General features: G+C 39.8%; 1 protein-coding gene across 1 annotated transcript in view; it reads left to right on the top strand.

The window, feature by feature from the left end:
• LRP1 (LDL receptor related protein 1) overlaps positions 1 to 17,500 on the top strand; it is a 595,167-nt gene that overhangs the window by 387,575 nt on the left and 190,092 nt on the right. The window contains 5 exon segments of the mRNA XM_053708175.1: positions 9,344 to 9,478; positions 13,218 to 13,347; positions 13,488 to 13,614; positions 14,586 to 14,737; positions 16,980 to 17,118. Coding sequence (XP_053564150.1) covers positions 9,344 to 9,478; positions 13,218 to 13,347; positions 13,488 to 13,614; positions 14,586 to 14,737; positions 16,980 to 17,118 — 683 coding nt within the window.

Here is a 17,500-nt window from a genome sequence, read left to right on the forward strand (position 1 = left end):
TTTTTGTGAGTTTTTCTCCAACATAGGTGTGTCCGGTCCACGGCGTCATCCTTACTTGTGGGATATTCTCTTCCCCAACTGGAAATGGCAAAGAGCCCAGCAAAGCTGGTCACATGATCCCTCCCTAGGCTCCGCCTACCTCAGTCATTCTCTTTGCCGTTGTACAGGCAACATCTCCACGGAGATGGCTTAGAGTTTTTTAGTGTTTAACTGTAGTTTTTATTATTCAATCAAGAGTTTGTTATTTTAAAATAGTGCTGGTATGTACTATTTACTCAGAAACAGAAAAGAGATGAAGATTTCTGTTTGTATGAGGAAAATGATTTTAGCACCGTAACTAAAATCCATGGCTGTTCCACACAGGACTGTTGAGAGCAATTAACTTCAGTTGGGGGAACAGTGTGCAGTCTCTTACTGCTTGAGGTATGACACATTCTAACAAGACGATGTAATGCTGGAAGCTGTCATTTTCCCTATGGGATCCGGTAAGCCATGTTTATTAAGATAGTAAATAAGGGCTTCACAAGGGCTTATTAAGACTGTAGACTTTTTCTGGGCTAAATCGATTCATTATTAACACATATTTAGCCTTGAGGAATCATTTATTCTGGGTATTTTGATATGATTATATCGGCAGGCACTGTTTTAGACACCTTATTCTTTAGGGGCTTTCCCTAATCATAGTCAGAGCCTCATTTTCGCGCCGGTATGGCGCACTTGTTTTTGAGGACAGCATGGCATGCAGCTGCATGTGTGTGGAGCTCTGATACATAGAAAAGTCTTTCTGAAGGCATCATTTGGTATCGTATTCCCCTTTGGGCTTGGTTGGGTCTCAGCAAAGCAGATTCCAGGGACTGTAAAGGGGTTAAATATAAAAACGGCTCCGGTTCCGTTATTTTAAGGGTTAAAGCTTCCAAATTTGGTGTGCAATACTTTTAAGGCTTTAAGACACTGTGGTGAAATTTTGGTGAATTTTGAACAATTCCTTCATACTTTTTCGCAATTGCAGTAATAAAGTGTGTTTAGTTTAAAATTTAAAGTGACAGTAACGGTTTTATTTTAAAACGTTTTTTGTGCTTTGTTATCAAGTTTATGCCTGTTTAACATGTCTGAACTACCAGATAGATTGTGTTCTGACTGTGGGGAAACCAAGGTTCCTTCTCATTTAACTATATGTATTTTATGTCATAAAAAAATTTAGTAAAAATGATGCCCAAGATGATTCCTCAAGTGAGGGGAGTAAGCATGGTACTGCATCATCCCCTCCTTCGTCTACACCAGTCTTGCCCATACAGGAGGCCCCTAGTACATCTAGTGCGCCAATACTCCTTACTATGCAACATTTAACGGCTGTAATGGATAATTCTATCAAAAACATTTTAGCCAATATGCCCACTTATCAGCGAAAGCGCGACTGCTCTGTTTTAGAAAATTCTGTAGAGCATGAGAACGCTGATGATATGGTTTCTGAAGGGCCCCTACACCAGTCTGAGGGGGCCAGGGAGGTTTTGTCTGAGGGAGAAATTTCAGATTCAGGAAACATTTCTCAACAAGCTGAACCTGATGTGATTACTTTTAAATTTAAGTTGGAACATCTCCGCGCTCTGCTTAAGGAGGTGTTATCCAATTTGGATGATTGTGATTATCTGGTCATTCCAGAACCACTATGTAAAATGGAAAAGTTCTTAGAGGCCCCGGGGCCCCCCGAAGCTTTTCCTATATCCAAGCGGGTGGCGTACATTGTTAGTAAAGAATGGGACAGGCCCGGTATACCTTTAGTACCTCCCCCCATATTTATAAAATTGTTTTCCTATAGTCGACCCCAGAAAGGACTGATGGCAGACAGTCCCCAAGGTCGAGGGGGCGGTTTCTACTCTACACAAGCGCGCCACTATACCCATAGAAGATAGTTGTGCTTTCCAAGATCCTATGGATAAAAAATTAGAAGGTCTGCTAAAGATGTTTGTTCAGCAAGGTTCCCTTCTACAACCAATTGCATGCATTGTCCCTGTCACTGCAGCCGCGTGTTTCTAGTTTGATGAGCTAGGAAAGGCGATTATTAGTAATTCTTCTTCTTATGAGGAGATTATGGACAGAATTCGTGCTCTTAAATTGGCTAATTCTTTCACCCTAGACGCCACCTTGCAATTGGCTAGGTTAGCGGCGAAAAAATTCTGGGTTTGCTATTGTGGCGCAGAGCGCTTTGGTTAAAATCTTGGGCAGCGGATGCGTCTTCCAAGAACAAATTGCTTGACATTCCTTTCAAGGGGAAAACACTCTTTGGCCCTGACTTGAAAGAGATTATCTCTGATATCACTGGGGGCAAGGGCCACGCCCTTCCTCAGGATAGGTCTTTTCAAGACCAAAAATAAACCTAAGTTTCGTCCCTTTCGCAGAAACGGATCAGCCCCAAGGGCTACGTCCTCTAAGCAGGAAGGTAATACTTCTCAAGCCAATCCAGCCTGGAGACCTATGCAAGGCTGGAACAAAGGAAAGCAGGCCAGGAAACCTGCCACTGCTACCAAGACAACATGAAATGCGGGCCCCCGATCCGGGACCGGATCTGGTGGGGGGCAGACTCTCTCTCTTCGCTCAGGCTTGGGCAAGAGATGTTCTGGATCCTTGGGCGCTAGAAATAGTCTCCCAAGGTTATTCTCTGGAGTTCAAGGGGCTTCCTCCAAGGGGGAGGTTCCACAGGTCTCAGTTGTCTTCAGACCACATAAGAAGACAGGCATTCTTACATTGGGTAGAAGACCTGCTAAAAATGGGAGTGATTCATCCTGTTCCATTAGGAGAACAAGGGATGGGGTTCTACTCCAATCTGTTCATAGTTCCCAAAAAAGAGGGAACGTTCAGACCAATCTTAGATCTCAAGATCTTGAACAAGTTTCTCAAGGTTCCATCGTTCAAGATGGAAACCTTTCGAACACTTCTTCCTTCCATCCAGGAAGGTCAATTCATGACCAAGGTGGATTTCAAGGATGCGTATCTACATATTCCTATCCACAAGGAACATCATCGGTTCCTAAGGTTTGCATTCCTGGACAAGCATTTCCAGTTCGTGGCGTTTTCTTTCGGATTAGCCACTGCTCCTAGGATTTTCTCATAGGTACTAGGGTCCCTTCTGGCGGTGCTAAGACCAAGGGGCATTGCTGTAGTACCTTACTTGGACGACATTCTGATACGAGCGTCGTCCCTTCCTCAAGTAAAGGCTCACACGGACATTGTCCTGGCCTTTCTCAGATCTCACGGATGGAAAGTGAACGTGGAAAAGAGTTCTCTATCTCCGTCAACGAGGGTTCCCTTCTTGGGAACTATAATAGACTCCTTAGAAATGAGGATTTTTCTGACAGAAGCCAGAAAAACAAAACTTCTAGACTCTTGTCGGATACTTCATTCCGTTCCTCTTCCTTCCATAGCGCAGTGCATGGAAGTGATAGGTTTGATGGTAGCGGCAATGGACATAGTTCCTTTTGTGCGCATTCATCTAAGACCATTACAACTGTTCATGCTCAGTCAGTGGAATGGGGACTATTCAGACTTGTCTCCGAAGATACAAGTAAATCAGAGGACCAGAGACTCATTCCGTTGGTGGCTGTCCCTGGACAACCTGTCACAAGGGATGACCTTCCGCAGACCAGAGTGGGTCATTGTCACGACCGACGCCAGTCTGATGGGCTGGGGCGCGGTCTGGGGATCCCTGAAAGCTCAGGGTCTTTGGTCTCGGGTAGAATCTCTTCTACCGATAAATATTCTGGAACTGAGAGCGATATTCAATGCTCTCAAAGCTTGGCCTCAGCTAGCGAGGGCCAAGTTCATACATCAACCATCAGGGGGGAACAAGGAGTTCCCTAGCGATGGAAGAAGTGACCAAAATCATTCTATGGGCGGAGTCTCACTCCTGCCACCTGTCTGCTATCCACATCCCAGGAGTGGAAAATTGGGAAGCGGATTTTCTGAGTCGTCAGACATTGCATCCGGGGGAGTGGGAACTCCATCCGGAAATCTTTGCCCAAGTCACTCAACCGTGGGGCATTCCAGACATGGATCTGATGGCCTCTCGTCAGAACTTCAGAGTTCCTTACTACGGGTACAGATCCAGGGATCCCAAGGCGGCTCTAGTGGATGCACTAGTAGCACCTTGGACCTTCAAACTAGCTTATGTGTTCCCGCCGTTTCCTCTCATCCCCAGGCTGGTAGCCAGGATCAATCAGGAGAGGGCGTCGGTGATTTTGATAGCTCCTGCGTGGCCACGCAGGACTTGGTATGCAGATCTGGTGAATATGTCATCGGCTCCACCATGGAAGCTACCTTTGAGACGAGACCTTCTTGTTCTAGGTCCGTTCGACCCACTCCAGCTGACTGCTTGGAGATTGAACGCTTGATCTTATCAAAGCGAGGGTTCTCAGATTCTGTTATTAATACTCTTGTTCAGGCCTGAAAGCCTGTAACCAGAAAAATTACCACATAATTTGGTATATCTGTTGGTGTGAATCTGCAGGATTCCCTTGGGACAAGGTTAAGATTCCTAAGAGTCTATCCTTCCTTCGAGAAGGATTGGAAAAAGGATTATCTGCAAGTTCCTTGATGGGACAGATTTCTGCCTTGTCTGTGTTACTTCACAAAAAGCTGGCAGCTGTGCCAGATGTTCTAGCCTTTGTTCAGGCTCTGGTTAGAATCAAGCCTGTTTACAAAATTTTGACTCCTCCTTGGAGTCTCAACCTAGTTCTTTCAGTTCTTCAGGGGGTTCCGTTTGAACCCTTACATTCCGTTGATATTAAGTTATTATCTTGGAAAGTTTTGTTTTTGGTTGCAATTTCTTCTGCTAGAAGAGTTTCAGAATTATCTGCTCTGCAGTGTTCTTCTCCTTATCTGGTGTTCCATGCAGATAAGGTGGTTTTGCGTACTAAACCTGGTTTTCTTCCAAAAGTTGTTTCTAACAAAAACATTAACCAGGAGATAGTTGTGCCTTCTTTGTGTCCTAATCCAGTTTCAAAGAAGGAACGTTTGTTGCACAACTTGGATGTAGTTCGTGCTCTCAAATTTTACTTAGCAGCTACTAAGGATTTCAGACAAACTTTGTCTTTGTTTGTTGTTTATTCTGGTAAACGGAGAGGTCAAAAAGCAACTTCTACCTCTCTCTCCTTCTGGATTAAAAGCATTATCCGATTGGCTTATGAGACTGCCGGACGGCAGCCTCCTGAAAGAATCACAGCTCACTCCACTAGGGCTGTGGCTTCCACATGGGCCTTCAAGAACGAGGCTTCTGTTGATCAGATATGTAAGGCAGCGACTTGGTCTTCACTGCAACACTTTTTCTAAATTTTACAAATTTGATACTTTTGCTTCTTCTGAGGCTATTTTTGGGAGAAAGGTTTTGCAAGCCGTGGTGCCTTCCATTTAGGTGACCTGATTTGCTCCCTCCCTTCATCCGTGTCCTAAAGCTTTGGTATTGGTTCCCACAAGTAAGGATGACGCCGTGGACCGGACACACCTATGTTGGAGAAAACAGAATTTATGTTTACCTGATAAATTACTTTCTCCAACGGTGTGTCCGGTCCACGGCCCGCCCTGGTTTTTTTTTAATCAGGTCTGATAATTTATTTTCTTTAACTACAGTCACCACGGTAACATATGGTTTCTCCTATGCAAATATTCCTCCTTAACGTCGGTCGAATGACTGGGGTAGGCGGAGCCTAGGAGGGATCATGTGACCAGCTTTGCTGGGCTCTTTGCCATTTCCAGTTGGGGAAGAGAATATCCCACAAGTAAGGATGACGCCGTGGACCGGACACACCGTTGGAGAAAGTAATTTATCAGGTAAACATAAATTCTGTTTTTTTTAATAAAATATCAAATTTTTATCTAATTATTCAGTATTTTTGGGGTGAATAAAGATGGACCAAGAGGCCCTGCAAGATGTTACATGTTTTTTATGTTTTGATGCTAATGTGTTGAACCATCAATCCCTTTCTTTTCCTCATGTATTGAGAGAACTTTACATTATAGGCAAATACTTTTTTCTGAGCCAACGTTGTCTAGGGCGGATGCTGTTCAGGAGCCTTCTGACAATGTTCAAAATATGTCGCAGCTTTCTCCTCAAGTATCCCAAAACTTAAGGTCCATAAAGCCAGTGCTCTGTGCTTCCTCCATTACACCATCTGGAGTTACTTTGCAAGACATCGCTTCTCTCATGTCCTCTGTGGTTTCTGATGCATTGTCTGCTTTTCCCATGCTGCAGGGAAAGCGCAAGAGGAAAAGTAAACAATCAGTAAGTGAGGTTTCTGACACAGTTGTTGCTATTTCAAAACCCTCCCAGAAGCCTGAGGAGGAGGATAATTCGGTAGCATCTGAGGGTGAAATCTCAGACTTAGACAGTGTAATTCCTCCTGCTGATACTGAAGTTGTATCCTTCAGGTTTAAGCTAGGACACCTCCGTTTGTTTCTTAAGAAGGTTTTAGCTACCCTGGATGACAGACACTACCGTCGTAGTCAATCCTAAGAAGTCTAGTAAGCTAAACAAGTATTTGGACGTGCCCTACATGGTGGAGGTATTTCCTGTACCAGATAGGGCAACATAGATCATTGCTAAGGAATGAGAGAGACTGGGTATCCCTTTTTCTCCATCCCCTATATTTAAAAAGATGTTTCCTATAGAAGATTCTATCAAGGAATCTTGGCAGACGGTACCCAAGATGGAAGGCAATTTCCACACTAGCCAAGAGAACTACTATTCCAATAGAGGATAGTTGTTCCTTTAAGGATCCTATGGACAAAAAGTTAGAGGGGTTACTCAAGAAGATGTATGTACACCAGGGTTTTCGATGGCAACCCCGTTTGTACCGTTTGTATTGCTACGGTAACTAGTGCGGCCGCATATTGGTTTGATGCATTGTCTGAATCCATTCAGACAGACACTCCACTCGAAGAAATCCAGGATAGGATTAAGGCCCTTAAGTTGGCCAATTCCTTTATTACAGATGCTTCCCTTCAGGTTATTAAGCTGGGAGCTAAGATTTCAGGTTTTGCCATTCTGGCTCGCAGAGCTTTATGGTTAAAATCTTATGGTTAAAATCTGCGGAGGTGTCATCTAAGTCTAAACTTTTCGCGATTCCTTACAAGGTAAAAGACCTTGTTTGGTCCTGGTTTGACGGAAATCATTTCTGATATTATGGGAGGAAAGGGACATTTCCTCCCTCAGGATAAGAGAAATAAACAAAAAGGATGTCAGAGTAATTTTCGTTCCTTTCGAAATTTCAAGGGAAATCCTTCTACTCCCTCCTCCAAGCAGGAGCAGTCCAAGTCTTTCTGGAGGCCCAATCAGTCTTGGAACAAGGGAAAGCAATCCAAGAAGCCTGCTGTTGAGGCTAAGACAGCATGAAGGGCCTGCCCCTGATCCGGAACCGGATCTTTTTAGGGGGCAGACTTTCATTCTTCACTCAGGCTTAGGTTCGAGATGTTCAGGATCCCTAGGTGGTGGACATCATGTCCCAAGGATACAAGCTAGAGTTTAAGACCTTTCCTCCCAGGGGCAGATTTCTGCTTTTAAGACAAAAAGAGAGGCGTTCTTACATGGTGTACGGGACCTCTCCGACCTGGGAGTGATAGTTCCTGTTCCAATGCAGGAAAAGAGTCTGGGGTTCTATTCCAATCTGTTTGTGGTTCCCAAAAAGGAGGGAACCTTCAGACCAATTGTAGATCTGAAGAGTCTAAACAAGTTTCTCAGAGTGCCATCCTTCAAGATGGAAACTATTCGTTCCATTCTTTCTTTGGTCCAGGAGGGTCAGTTTATGACAATGGTGGATTTAAAGGACGTGTACCTGCATGTTCCCATCCACAGGGACCATCACAAGTTTGCATTTCTAGACAAACCCTTCCAGTTCACGGCTCTTCCATTCGGTCTTGCCACAGCTCCCAGAAATTTCTCAAAAACTCTGGGATCCCTTCTGGCAGTGCTCCGATTGTGGGGCATTGCAGTGGCAACTTATCTGGACGACATTCTGGTTCAGGCGCCTTTCTTTCAACAAGCAAGATCACACACGGAAATGTTGTTAGGTTTCCTTCGGTCTCACAGATGGAAGGTGAATTTGAAAAAGAGTTCCTTAGATCCAAATACAAGGGTAATTTTCTTGGGAACCATAATAGATTCCTTATCAATGAAAATTTTTCTGACAGATGTCAGGAAATCAAAGATTTTTGATTCTTGCCTAGCTCTTCAGTCCTCTATTCGGCCATCAGTGGCTCAGTGCATGGAGGTAATCGGGTTGATGGTAGCGGCAATGGACATCAACCCGTTCGGCCATTTCCACCTCAGACCTCTGCAGTTAAGCATGCTCAGGAAGTGGAGATTATGCGGATCTGTCTCCACGATTACAGCTGGAGAAGGAGACAAGGGATTCTGTACTTTGGTAGTTGTCTCAGGATCATCTCTCCCAGATGACCCGCTTTCGCAGACCCTCTTGGGTGATTGTGACAACAGATGCCAGCCTTTTGGGATGGGGAGCAATCTGGGGCTCTCTAAAGGCTCAGGGAACATAGACTCGGTCGGAGTCTGTTCTACCCATAAACATTCTGGAACTAAGAGCAATTTTCAATGCTCTTCTGGCCTGGCCTCAGTTAGCCTCAGCTCTGTTCATCAGGCTCCCTGTCTTGTCCCTCCCTTATCATTTGTGTCCTCTAGCTTGGGTATTGATTCCCAATAGTAATTAGATAATCCATGGACTCATCGTGTCATTAGAAAGAAAACAAAATGTATGCTTACCTGATAAATTTCTTTCTTTCTTGACACGATGAGTCCACGACCCGCCCTGTTCTTTAGACAGGTTGTTGGTATGTTATAAACTTCAGACACCTCTGCACCTTTGTTGCTTCCTTTCTCTCTTTTACTTCGGTCGATTGACTGGGGTTAGAGGGAAGGGAGGTGATATTTAACCGCTTTGCTGTGGTGCTCTATGCTGCCTCCTGCTGGGCAGGAGTGATATTCCCAATAGTAATTAGATGATCCGTGGACTCATCGTGTAAAGAAATAAATAAATTTATCAGGTAAACATAAATTTAGTTTTTCTTTATATCCTGTAATCACCTATTAATACAGATGTATACACATATTTGTACACACCAGTACAATGTCATTTCAGTGTCCTTATTTATTTACAGTTGCTTTTTCATTTTTTTGTGCAATGAGTTGTTGGTGTCTGTTTAAATAAAATCTAACCTCTTTCTCCTTAGTGTAGTGTTTTTTTTCTGCCACATCTTGTTCAGCAGATGGTGTTTTCAGTATGTGGTACCTATATCTCCCAAACCTAATCACTTTTTATTAGCTCATTTTATATTCATTTTTCAGAGAACGATACAATCTACTGGGTTGACATGGGACTCAGCACTATCAGTCGGGCCAAGCGTGACCAGACCTGGCGCGAAGATGTAGTTACTAATGGTATTGGCAGAGTTGAGGGCATTGCTGTGGACTGGATAGCAGGTGAGACAATGATTGATGAACATAAATAAGAGGATAATCACACTCTCCAAATATATATTTACTAGTCCTAAAGCTCGTGTACATGGGCCACTTTCTGCAGTGCAGCGGTCCCACCCGCCCATGCTCCCACCGGCCATGCCCCGCCACGGCCGCTACCCGCTCGACCACACCCGCTCCCGCCCACTGACTGATCCTTTCTTACGGCCAGGTATGTTTGTCCTCGTGCAGTCTCTACTGCGCATGACAGCTTCGGACAAACATACCTGACTTTTTATATTATAGGATATTTCCTTTTTTTTTCATGAACAAGTATAATGATCATTCGCTTCAAAACATGATTGTAAGATAATATTGGTATATAATATGAGGTTAGTTTATTAGTATTTTTATATTTTATTTATAAATCTTTAGTTAATTTTCAAGTTCTGCTGTGCCAATATCCAATGAATTATGCAGTCCTTACCTGGTGCAAACAAAATAAAACAACAGACAGTACAGTGGGAGTCAGTAGTAATACAGTAGATTTGCATAATCCATGGAAGGCCCATGTTCAGCCCATTTTACGAAAAAACAACAATTACGCTTTGCATTTTGTATTTATAAGTACGTATTTCTGTGTGATTTTTGCACATCCAGTGTACTACAATTACGATTTACGCTGTGCATATTTAATTTGATTTATTCCTGTGTAAATTACATACTAATTCTACTTTTTTGTTAACATACGATTTTTGGTGAAAATTTTTTCTTGCTTATTTTTGTGTGAATGGTGCAAATATTTGTTTTGTATAATGTTTAAAATAAGAATTTTGTTGTGTACATTTCATATGAAAATGCAGTATATGCCCCCCTAGCAGGAGCGAGCTGCATTGAGTGTAATGGCGCGGTCGGGCCGGGCGGGCTGTTAGCGAGCTGCATTGAGTGTAATGGCGCGGTCGGGCCGGGCTGTTACTAGACAGCTGGCCAGATGCGCTCTGAGGGAAAACCAAACGCGCTCAGTAGAGCACAGAGGGCGGGTCTGGAAAACCCTGTTTTTTTCACCGGATATATTAGGTTGTATAAAGTTTGCACTCATATAATGTTATATAATTCTGCACTATGTGCAGAATTATATAACATTATTTTTTTAGGTTTACTGGCCCTTTAATGTAACTTGTGATGGAATTATTGGGTAGAAAAACCCAGAGCAGAAATATCTTACTATGATTTAAAGGGACATTCCAGTTCAATTTGGAATCCATATAGATGCATTTCAGTTTTGAATAGAAGCATTTTTGTAATATACTGTATATGTATTAGCAATAATGTTTCTAATAAAAGCTATAGCTGTTTTAAAACCGTATTTAAGTATGCACCATGCACAAGCATTTTAAACATTGCACTTGCTCAGAGAGCCCAAGGTGGTTGTACCATCTGATAATGACGCTCTGTGCAGCTGCAGTATTTAAAATGCTGGTGCACTGATAATATCTAGCTATGCTACACATGCACGTGCATGGTAAAATGTTAACACTAAAACAGTGATAACGTTTACAAAGATGTAACTCATCTATGTGCATTTAAATTTAGACTGGAATGTCCCTTTAATACATATAATCAAACGTAATCTCCATGTATCTTTATTTGCTTATATGAATGTGTTATGATTATAGTTTTTCTATTTTTATTAGTGACAGAATCTCACCATCACACAAGAATCTAAAACCTTAGAAATTTTTTTTTTATATAGGATACTGAGATAGGATGTCCATGATAGTTGTGTTTGTGCAGAGGAACAAAATGTATAACTTTTAAACACCTAAAATAAGTGCCCCAGGTGTCAGAATTTATCTTTGAATATCCCTTAGACATGGTTGCCAATTAAAAAACAGTATATATTATAATTCAGTATATATAGTAGTAGTAATGATTCCTTACAATCCCGGAATAATAGCTAATGGTGTTGGTAAGTGGGAGCGCATATGAGCATAAAAAAACAATGTCATCATTTTAAGTGAAAATGCAGTTTGTTAACCGTAGTGAACCAATAATGAAGCACATTATAGGAATAATGCAACCAGCAATATAAAAATAAGGGATAGATTACAAGTGGAGCACTAGTTAGCGCTTTCGCTAGAGTGCTAACTTTGCTAGTAGTAAACTTTTCGCTTGCAGCGGGTTGCACTGGTATTACGAGTTGAAACTAAAAAGTTATTGCTCCAGCGTTAGCCCGAAGCGGGCAAAAAGACAAAATTACAATATCGAGCGTGCAATAACCTATTCCCCCATAGAAATCAATGGAGAAAAAAAAAAACTACTTGTACGCTAAACCGAATCGCCATAAGCCCCTACTCTAATAACCCCTAAACCGCCACATAGCCCACCGCAAAGTCTCCACTACACTATTAACCCCTAAACTACCAACCCCCCAACGCAAAGTAACCCATTACACTATTAGCCCCTAAAGGTAGGTAGGTTTTATTTGGTAAGGGTAGAGTTAGTCTATTTTGCGTTAATGGGCTAGTTTACAAGTGGTACGCTAACTGTTGCGCGCAAGCAATATTGGATTTTCTCTCTGCTTTTTTTTCTCTGACGTAAAAATAGCATGTGTATTACGACTTGAAAGTAAACTCATTAGCTCAAGCGCAATCATGATTTACACTCCTTGGATCAGCGCAATTTGAGAGCTTGCATAACGGGTAGGGGAAGAAAAAGAAAAGCATTAAACACAACATAAATACATGTAAAAGTACAGCTACCCTCATAATCATATAAACACTATCTAATAAAAATAAAAGCATGTTTTAATAAAAAAGCTATGGTATAAGGTGTTTGAAAAAAAGTACATACATATGTGTATATATACATATACATTTGTCTGTGTGTGTGTGTGTGTGTGTATATATATATATATATATATCTATATACACAGTATACAGACATCCTAACCTGCAAAAACTAATTTCAGGGAGGTGGCTTCTCCCGCTACTGCGCAGCCACCACCCCTACCCCTGTTATATATTGGACACATTGAAACCCTAAATAAGATAGAGACTTATAATTAAAGTAGCTTCCCACTAAAGACACATTAAAAAAAAAGTAGTTTTATTGCACAACCATGTAAAACAAACCTATTTTCGTACGCTTGTTGAATGCTTAAATATTTTAGTATATAAATTACGTGCAGTAAATAAGGTAGTATTTGTGTTTTATTTTATTAGAATAAGTGGGGGCTTTTTGGTTACTGATGCATGCTTTGAGGGTTCTATAACGTCCCACCAACTAAAGGCATTCCTTAAAGAAACACTTTTTCCGGTTTTGGGCCACATTGGATCATAGTACTTGGAGTTTCAGGGAGATTGCATTCCATTTGCTGGCATCAGGGAGCCGCTATTACAATCAGGGAGACTCCCTGAACTTCAGGGAGAGTTGGGATGTCTGCAGTATATATACTGTATCTATGTGTTTGTGTGTGCGTGCAGATGTATTTATAGGTGTATGTATTTACATACATATACATATGTGTATATACATTTACATTTGTGTGTGTGTATATGTATATATATATATATATATATATTTATATATATATGACAAGACTTTTTTAGCACTGTATTATATCATGCTTCTCTTTTTAATTTATCTGCCATTCAGGTTAATCCTCACTATACTTTTTATAAGGTGGTTTGGAAATTCTTGCGTATGGGCAGAATTAACCTCATATTCATTCATTATTTTTTTTTTTTTTTTTAAACCTCAGGTAACATCTATTGGACAGACCAGGGATTTGATGTAATTGAGGTTGCGCGTCTAAATGGCTCTTTCCGGTATGTGGTGATCTCACGAGGGCTGGACAAGCCAAGAGCCATCACAGTTCATCCAGAGAAAGGGTGAGGGGAAAACGGCACACTCCTTAAATAGATTTGTCTGTGTGACCTCTATATCTCTCCGTGACCTTACATGCTTTGGTTTTATTACTGCAAATCCATATTGTCACCTCATCTCTCCCTGCTTTTTTCTTACTGTACAGTTATCTGTTCTGGACAGAATGGGGCCAGTACCCACGCATTGAGCGATCTCGATTGGATGGCAGTGAGCGGTTTGTGTTAGTTGAAGTCAGCATCAGTTGGCCCAATGGAATTTCAATAGATTATGAGGTAGGAAAACCCTTCCGACTTCTCACGTGCAGAAATGCAGGAAGTCAAACAATGTTTACCCTTTTGTGTCACAATTTCATTAAATAAAAAACAGGCATCGCTTTCAAAGAAGGGTTTGTTTAGTTTATCAATATCTTCTCTGAGAAATGGTTACATCCTTTATGTAGGATTTTTGCAGTGTCCTAAATTCTTGCAATGTCTGTAAAGTTTTATTTAATCTGCAAAAAAAATACATGCTCAGTAGTCCATCTTTAGGTCCAATTTTTTTCTGGACTTAAATATCCATTACAGTCAAAAAATGAAATGCTCTCTAATTTGTTAAAGCATGCAATTTTAAGACAAACTGCCCTTCACCATCATGTGTTTAACTATGTTAAACACATAGTAGAAGTACTACTCCGGACCAGTAGAGCACTGGTCAGCAGAAACAGTTGCTGATCCAGTCAGCAGCTGAAGTTACGTTACTATAATAGTTAATGTAAAGGACCATTGAATACAGTAGAATTGCAACAAATAATAAAATGCATAATAAAAAGCCAATGCAATAGCACTTATTCTGAATAAGTAGTCGATTTTTCTCTGACAAATTTCAAATTTTGCTAAATTTTCCTTCCCCTGTACCATGTGACAGCCATCAGCCAATCACAAAATGCATATACTGTACGTATATCATGTAAAATGCTAAGTAGGTGCTGGTGCCTCAGGAACGTGCATATAAAAAGATTGTGCACATTTAGATAATGGAAGTAAATTGGAAAATTGTTTCTTTTAAGTTATGTATGGTGACGAGAGTAGACAAATTGGATCACTGAATTTATTTTCATCATCTTACAATTTTTTATGTAATACCTATTTCAGTAGCTGAGCATGCCATATTATATTATCTTTATACATCTTAGGTGTTTTGCTGATGTGGTTATTTTAGGATTTAAATGTCTGCAACTTGCGTAATAATCTGTCTATGCCTACAGGACAGTAAGCTGTACTGGTGTGACGCACGAACAGATAAGATCGAGAGAATTGATTTGGAGACTGGAAAGAATAGAGAGGTGGTGCTGTCCAGCAACAATATGGACATGTTCTCAGTTTCTGTCTTTGGAGATTATATTTACTGGAGCGACAGGTGAGGCTTAACACTAACACATCACCTCCTAGTTATATATGGCAAACAAACAAATGTAGGTGCTTTAAGGAAACATTAAAATCAAGTTTTATTTAGGACGCATATGAATCAGCATGATAAAGATATTATTCCCTAGAAAAGTAATGTTAATTTCAATATTGTTTTAATTAGATTTATCAAGCAATGCATATTTTTGTACAACTCATCCATTAGATCCTTTAAGGACTGCTTTTCTGTTGAAAAAGTGTCACTTATAATAAACTTTTCCAAAACACTTTCAAAGCAAAATAGATCAGTGTACCATAGTAGATGAGGTTGAAAAAAGCAGAAGTCCATTGAGTTCAACCTATACAAATCTTAATATACTTACAATAAAAGCTCCAGTTGAACTTAAATGAATCCAATTTAAAAAGGTGGCCCATTTAACAATCCCTGTAACATATCACTGTATTCTTTTTCTAACCAGAAATGTGTCTAAAACATTTTTAAATGTATCTAAGGTATTGGCATTTGCTACCTCCTTAGGCAATGAGTTCCACTACCTCTTTAAGTAATGAGTTTAAACAAATTAGACAACTTTCTACTGAAAATCTCATCTAACAGTGTTTGCACTAAGGGATCTTTGAAAGCATATGCAGTAGTATGGAATGCCCCAAATGTTTGCTTCTAAAATCTGTATTTAATATAAACTTTTTTTGTGTCAGTACAATGCTGCTAAAGAGAGCTATAAAGTGTAGAAGGAATAGAAGTGTGCAACTACATAATCTAATTTGTTTGGATGTGCCAAAGTGCTACATAATTATCTGTTTTTTATGTATTTATTTTCAATTACATTGGAGAGGTTTTTTTTTCTATCCTCACCTTTTTGTTACTATTAGTGGTTTGGCTCTGATACCAGCTCCTTTCTGTAGGATTCAGTAATGTACAAAGTGCCCCTTGATTTCTAACACTAACAAGGGTCAGACATTGTTTGTATTATTTTTCAAAACAGGTATAAAGTCTGGCGCAAACAATGCTGGTGTGGTTTAAAATAATTATCTAACTTGAAATTGTTTCTAACAATTTCAAGGTTAGGATAATTATTTTAAACCACACCAGCATTGTTTGCGCGAGACTTTATACCTGTTTGAAATATATTACTTACAAATTAATTTTGGGATAATTTGTTTAATAAAGAGGCAGAGTGTGAGTTATACAGAATATTTACTTTAAGATTTTTTTCTAACAGTATATTGTTTGTTTTATTGCTGACTTCTATTTTTATTGTGCTTTAAAGGGACAGTCAACCATAGAATTCTTATTGTTTTAAAAGATAGATAATCGCTTTATTACTGATTCCCCAGTTTTGCATAACCAACACAGTTATATTAATATACTTTTTACCTTTGTGATTACCTTGTATCTAGGAACCTTCTTCCAGCCCCCCTGATCACATGACTGTGACTGTTTATTATCTATTGTCTTAAATTTAGCATTGTATTGTGCTAGATCTTAAATAACTTTCTGTGCCTGAACACAGTGTTATCTATATAGCCCACATGTACTTTCTGTCTCTTTGTGTTGAAAAGAGATTTAAAAAGAATGTGATAAGAGGCAGCCCTCAAAGGCTTAGAAATTAGCATATGAGCCTACCTATGTTTAGTTTAAACTAAGAATACCAAGAAAAAAAAGCAAATTTGATGATAAAAGTAAATTGGAAAGTCAATTAAAATTAAAAGTCCTATCTGAATAATGAAAGTTTAATTTATACTAGACTGTCCCTTTAAAGCAGTTTTGAGCAGCACTATATCGGCACAAGTGAGCTTGTACTTAAAATAGATGTTAGAAGCATAAAGGAATATGGAGGTTTGTGAAACCTATTTGCATATTATTACCCAGAATCGCTTGTTTAAGTAAAAACACTATTAGCTGAGGTTTTCTGCAGAAAAAAACTCATCTAATTTGTTTGGATGTTCAGATTTGCTACACAATGATTTATTTTGTATCATATTCCTTTAACCATGAAGAAAACCACAATATGAGCATTAAAATAAAATATGTTTTCATTAGATGTGCTTAACCAAACCCCCCTGTTGGAAAACCATAGGTTTTGTCACTGCCGTTATTATATTAGAGCTTGGCAGCTCTGACCATCAGTATTTTGCTGCGTATTAGTCTAACTAGTCAGCTGCAATATTGTGTGCATATGTTGGCGTTAAAAAAAAAAAATCTGAATCTCCTAACCTTTTGGATGCAAATACAGGACTCATGCCAACGGATCTATCAAAAGAGGCAACAAGGAAAATGCTACAGAATCGGTGTCACTGAGGACTGGCATTGGGGTGCAACTTAAAGACATCAAAGTGTTCAACAAAGACAGACAGAAGGGTTAGTACAGCCTGGTACTTTAGGGTGAATTCAATTTGATGTGTAAAAAAATGTGTTGCAGTATCATAGAGAATATGATGGATTTCTAAATTTGGATTGTAGGTATTTTTTTTTTTAAACCTGCTAGGGTTGCCATCTTTTTTTTTTTTTATATAAAATAAGAAAGTCTAAGGAATCGACACATTTCACATGAGAAACAGATAAATTATACAGTAGTTACTGAAAAAAACAACTTTATTTTACAATCTGATACAGTTTGGTAGAACAAATTTCTTTCTTAATACAAATCATTTTAATTCACACAGTTTTGCTTAATACATTCAACAACTCTGCAAATCTGGGAATTCTTTTTCTCATTTAAGTATAGACATTAAACTGTCAGATACATCAACGTTA

Source organism: Bombina bombina, chromosome 3, assembly GCF_027579735.1.
Source record: "Bombina bombina isolate aBomBom1 chromosome 3, aBomBom1.pri, whole genome shotgun sequence".
NCBI lineage: Eukaryota > Metazoa > Chordata > Amphibia > Anura > Bombinatoridae > Bombina > Bombina bombina.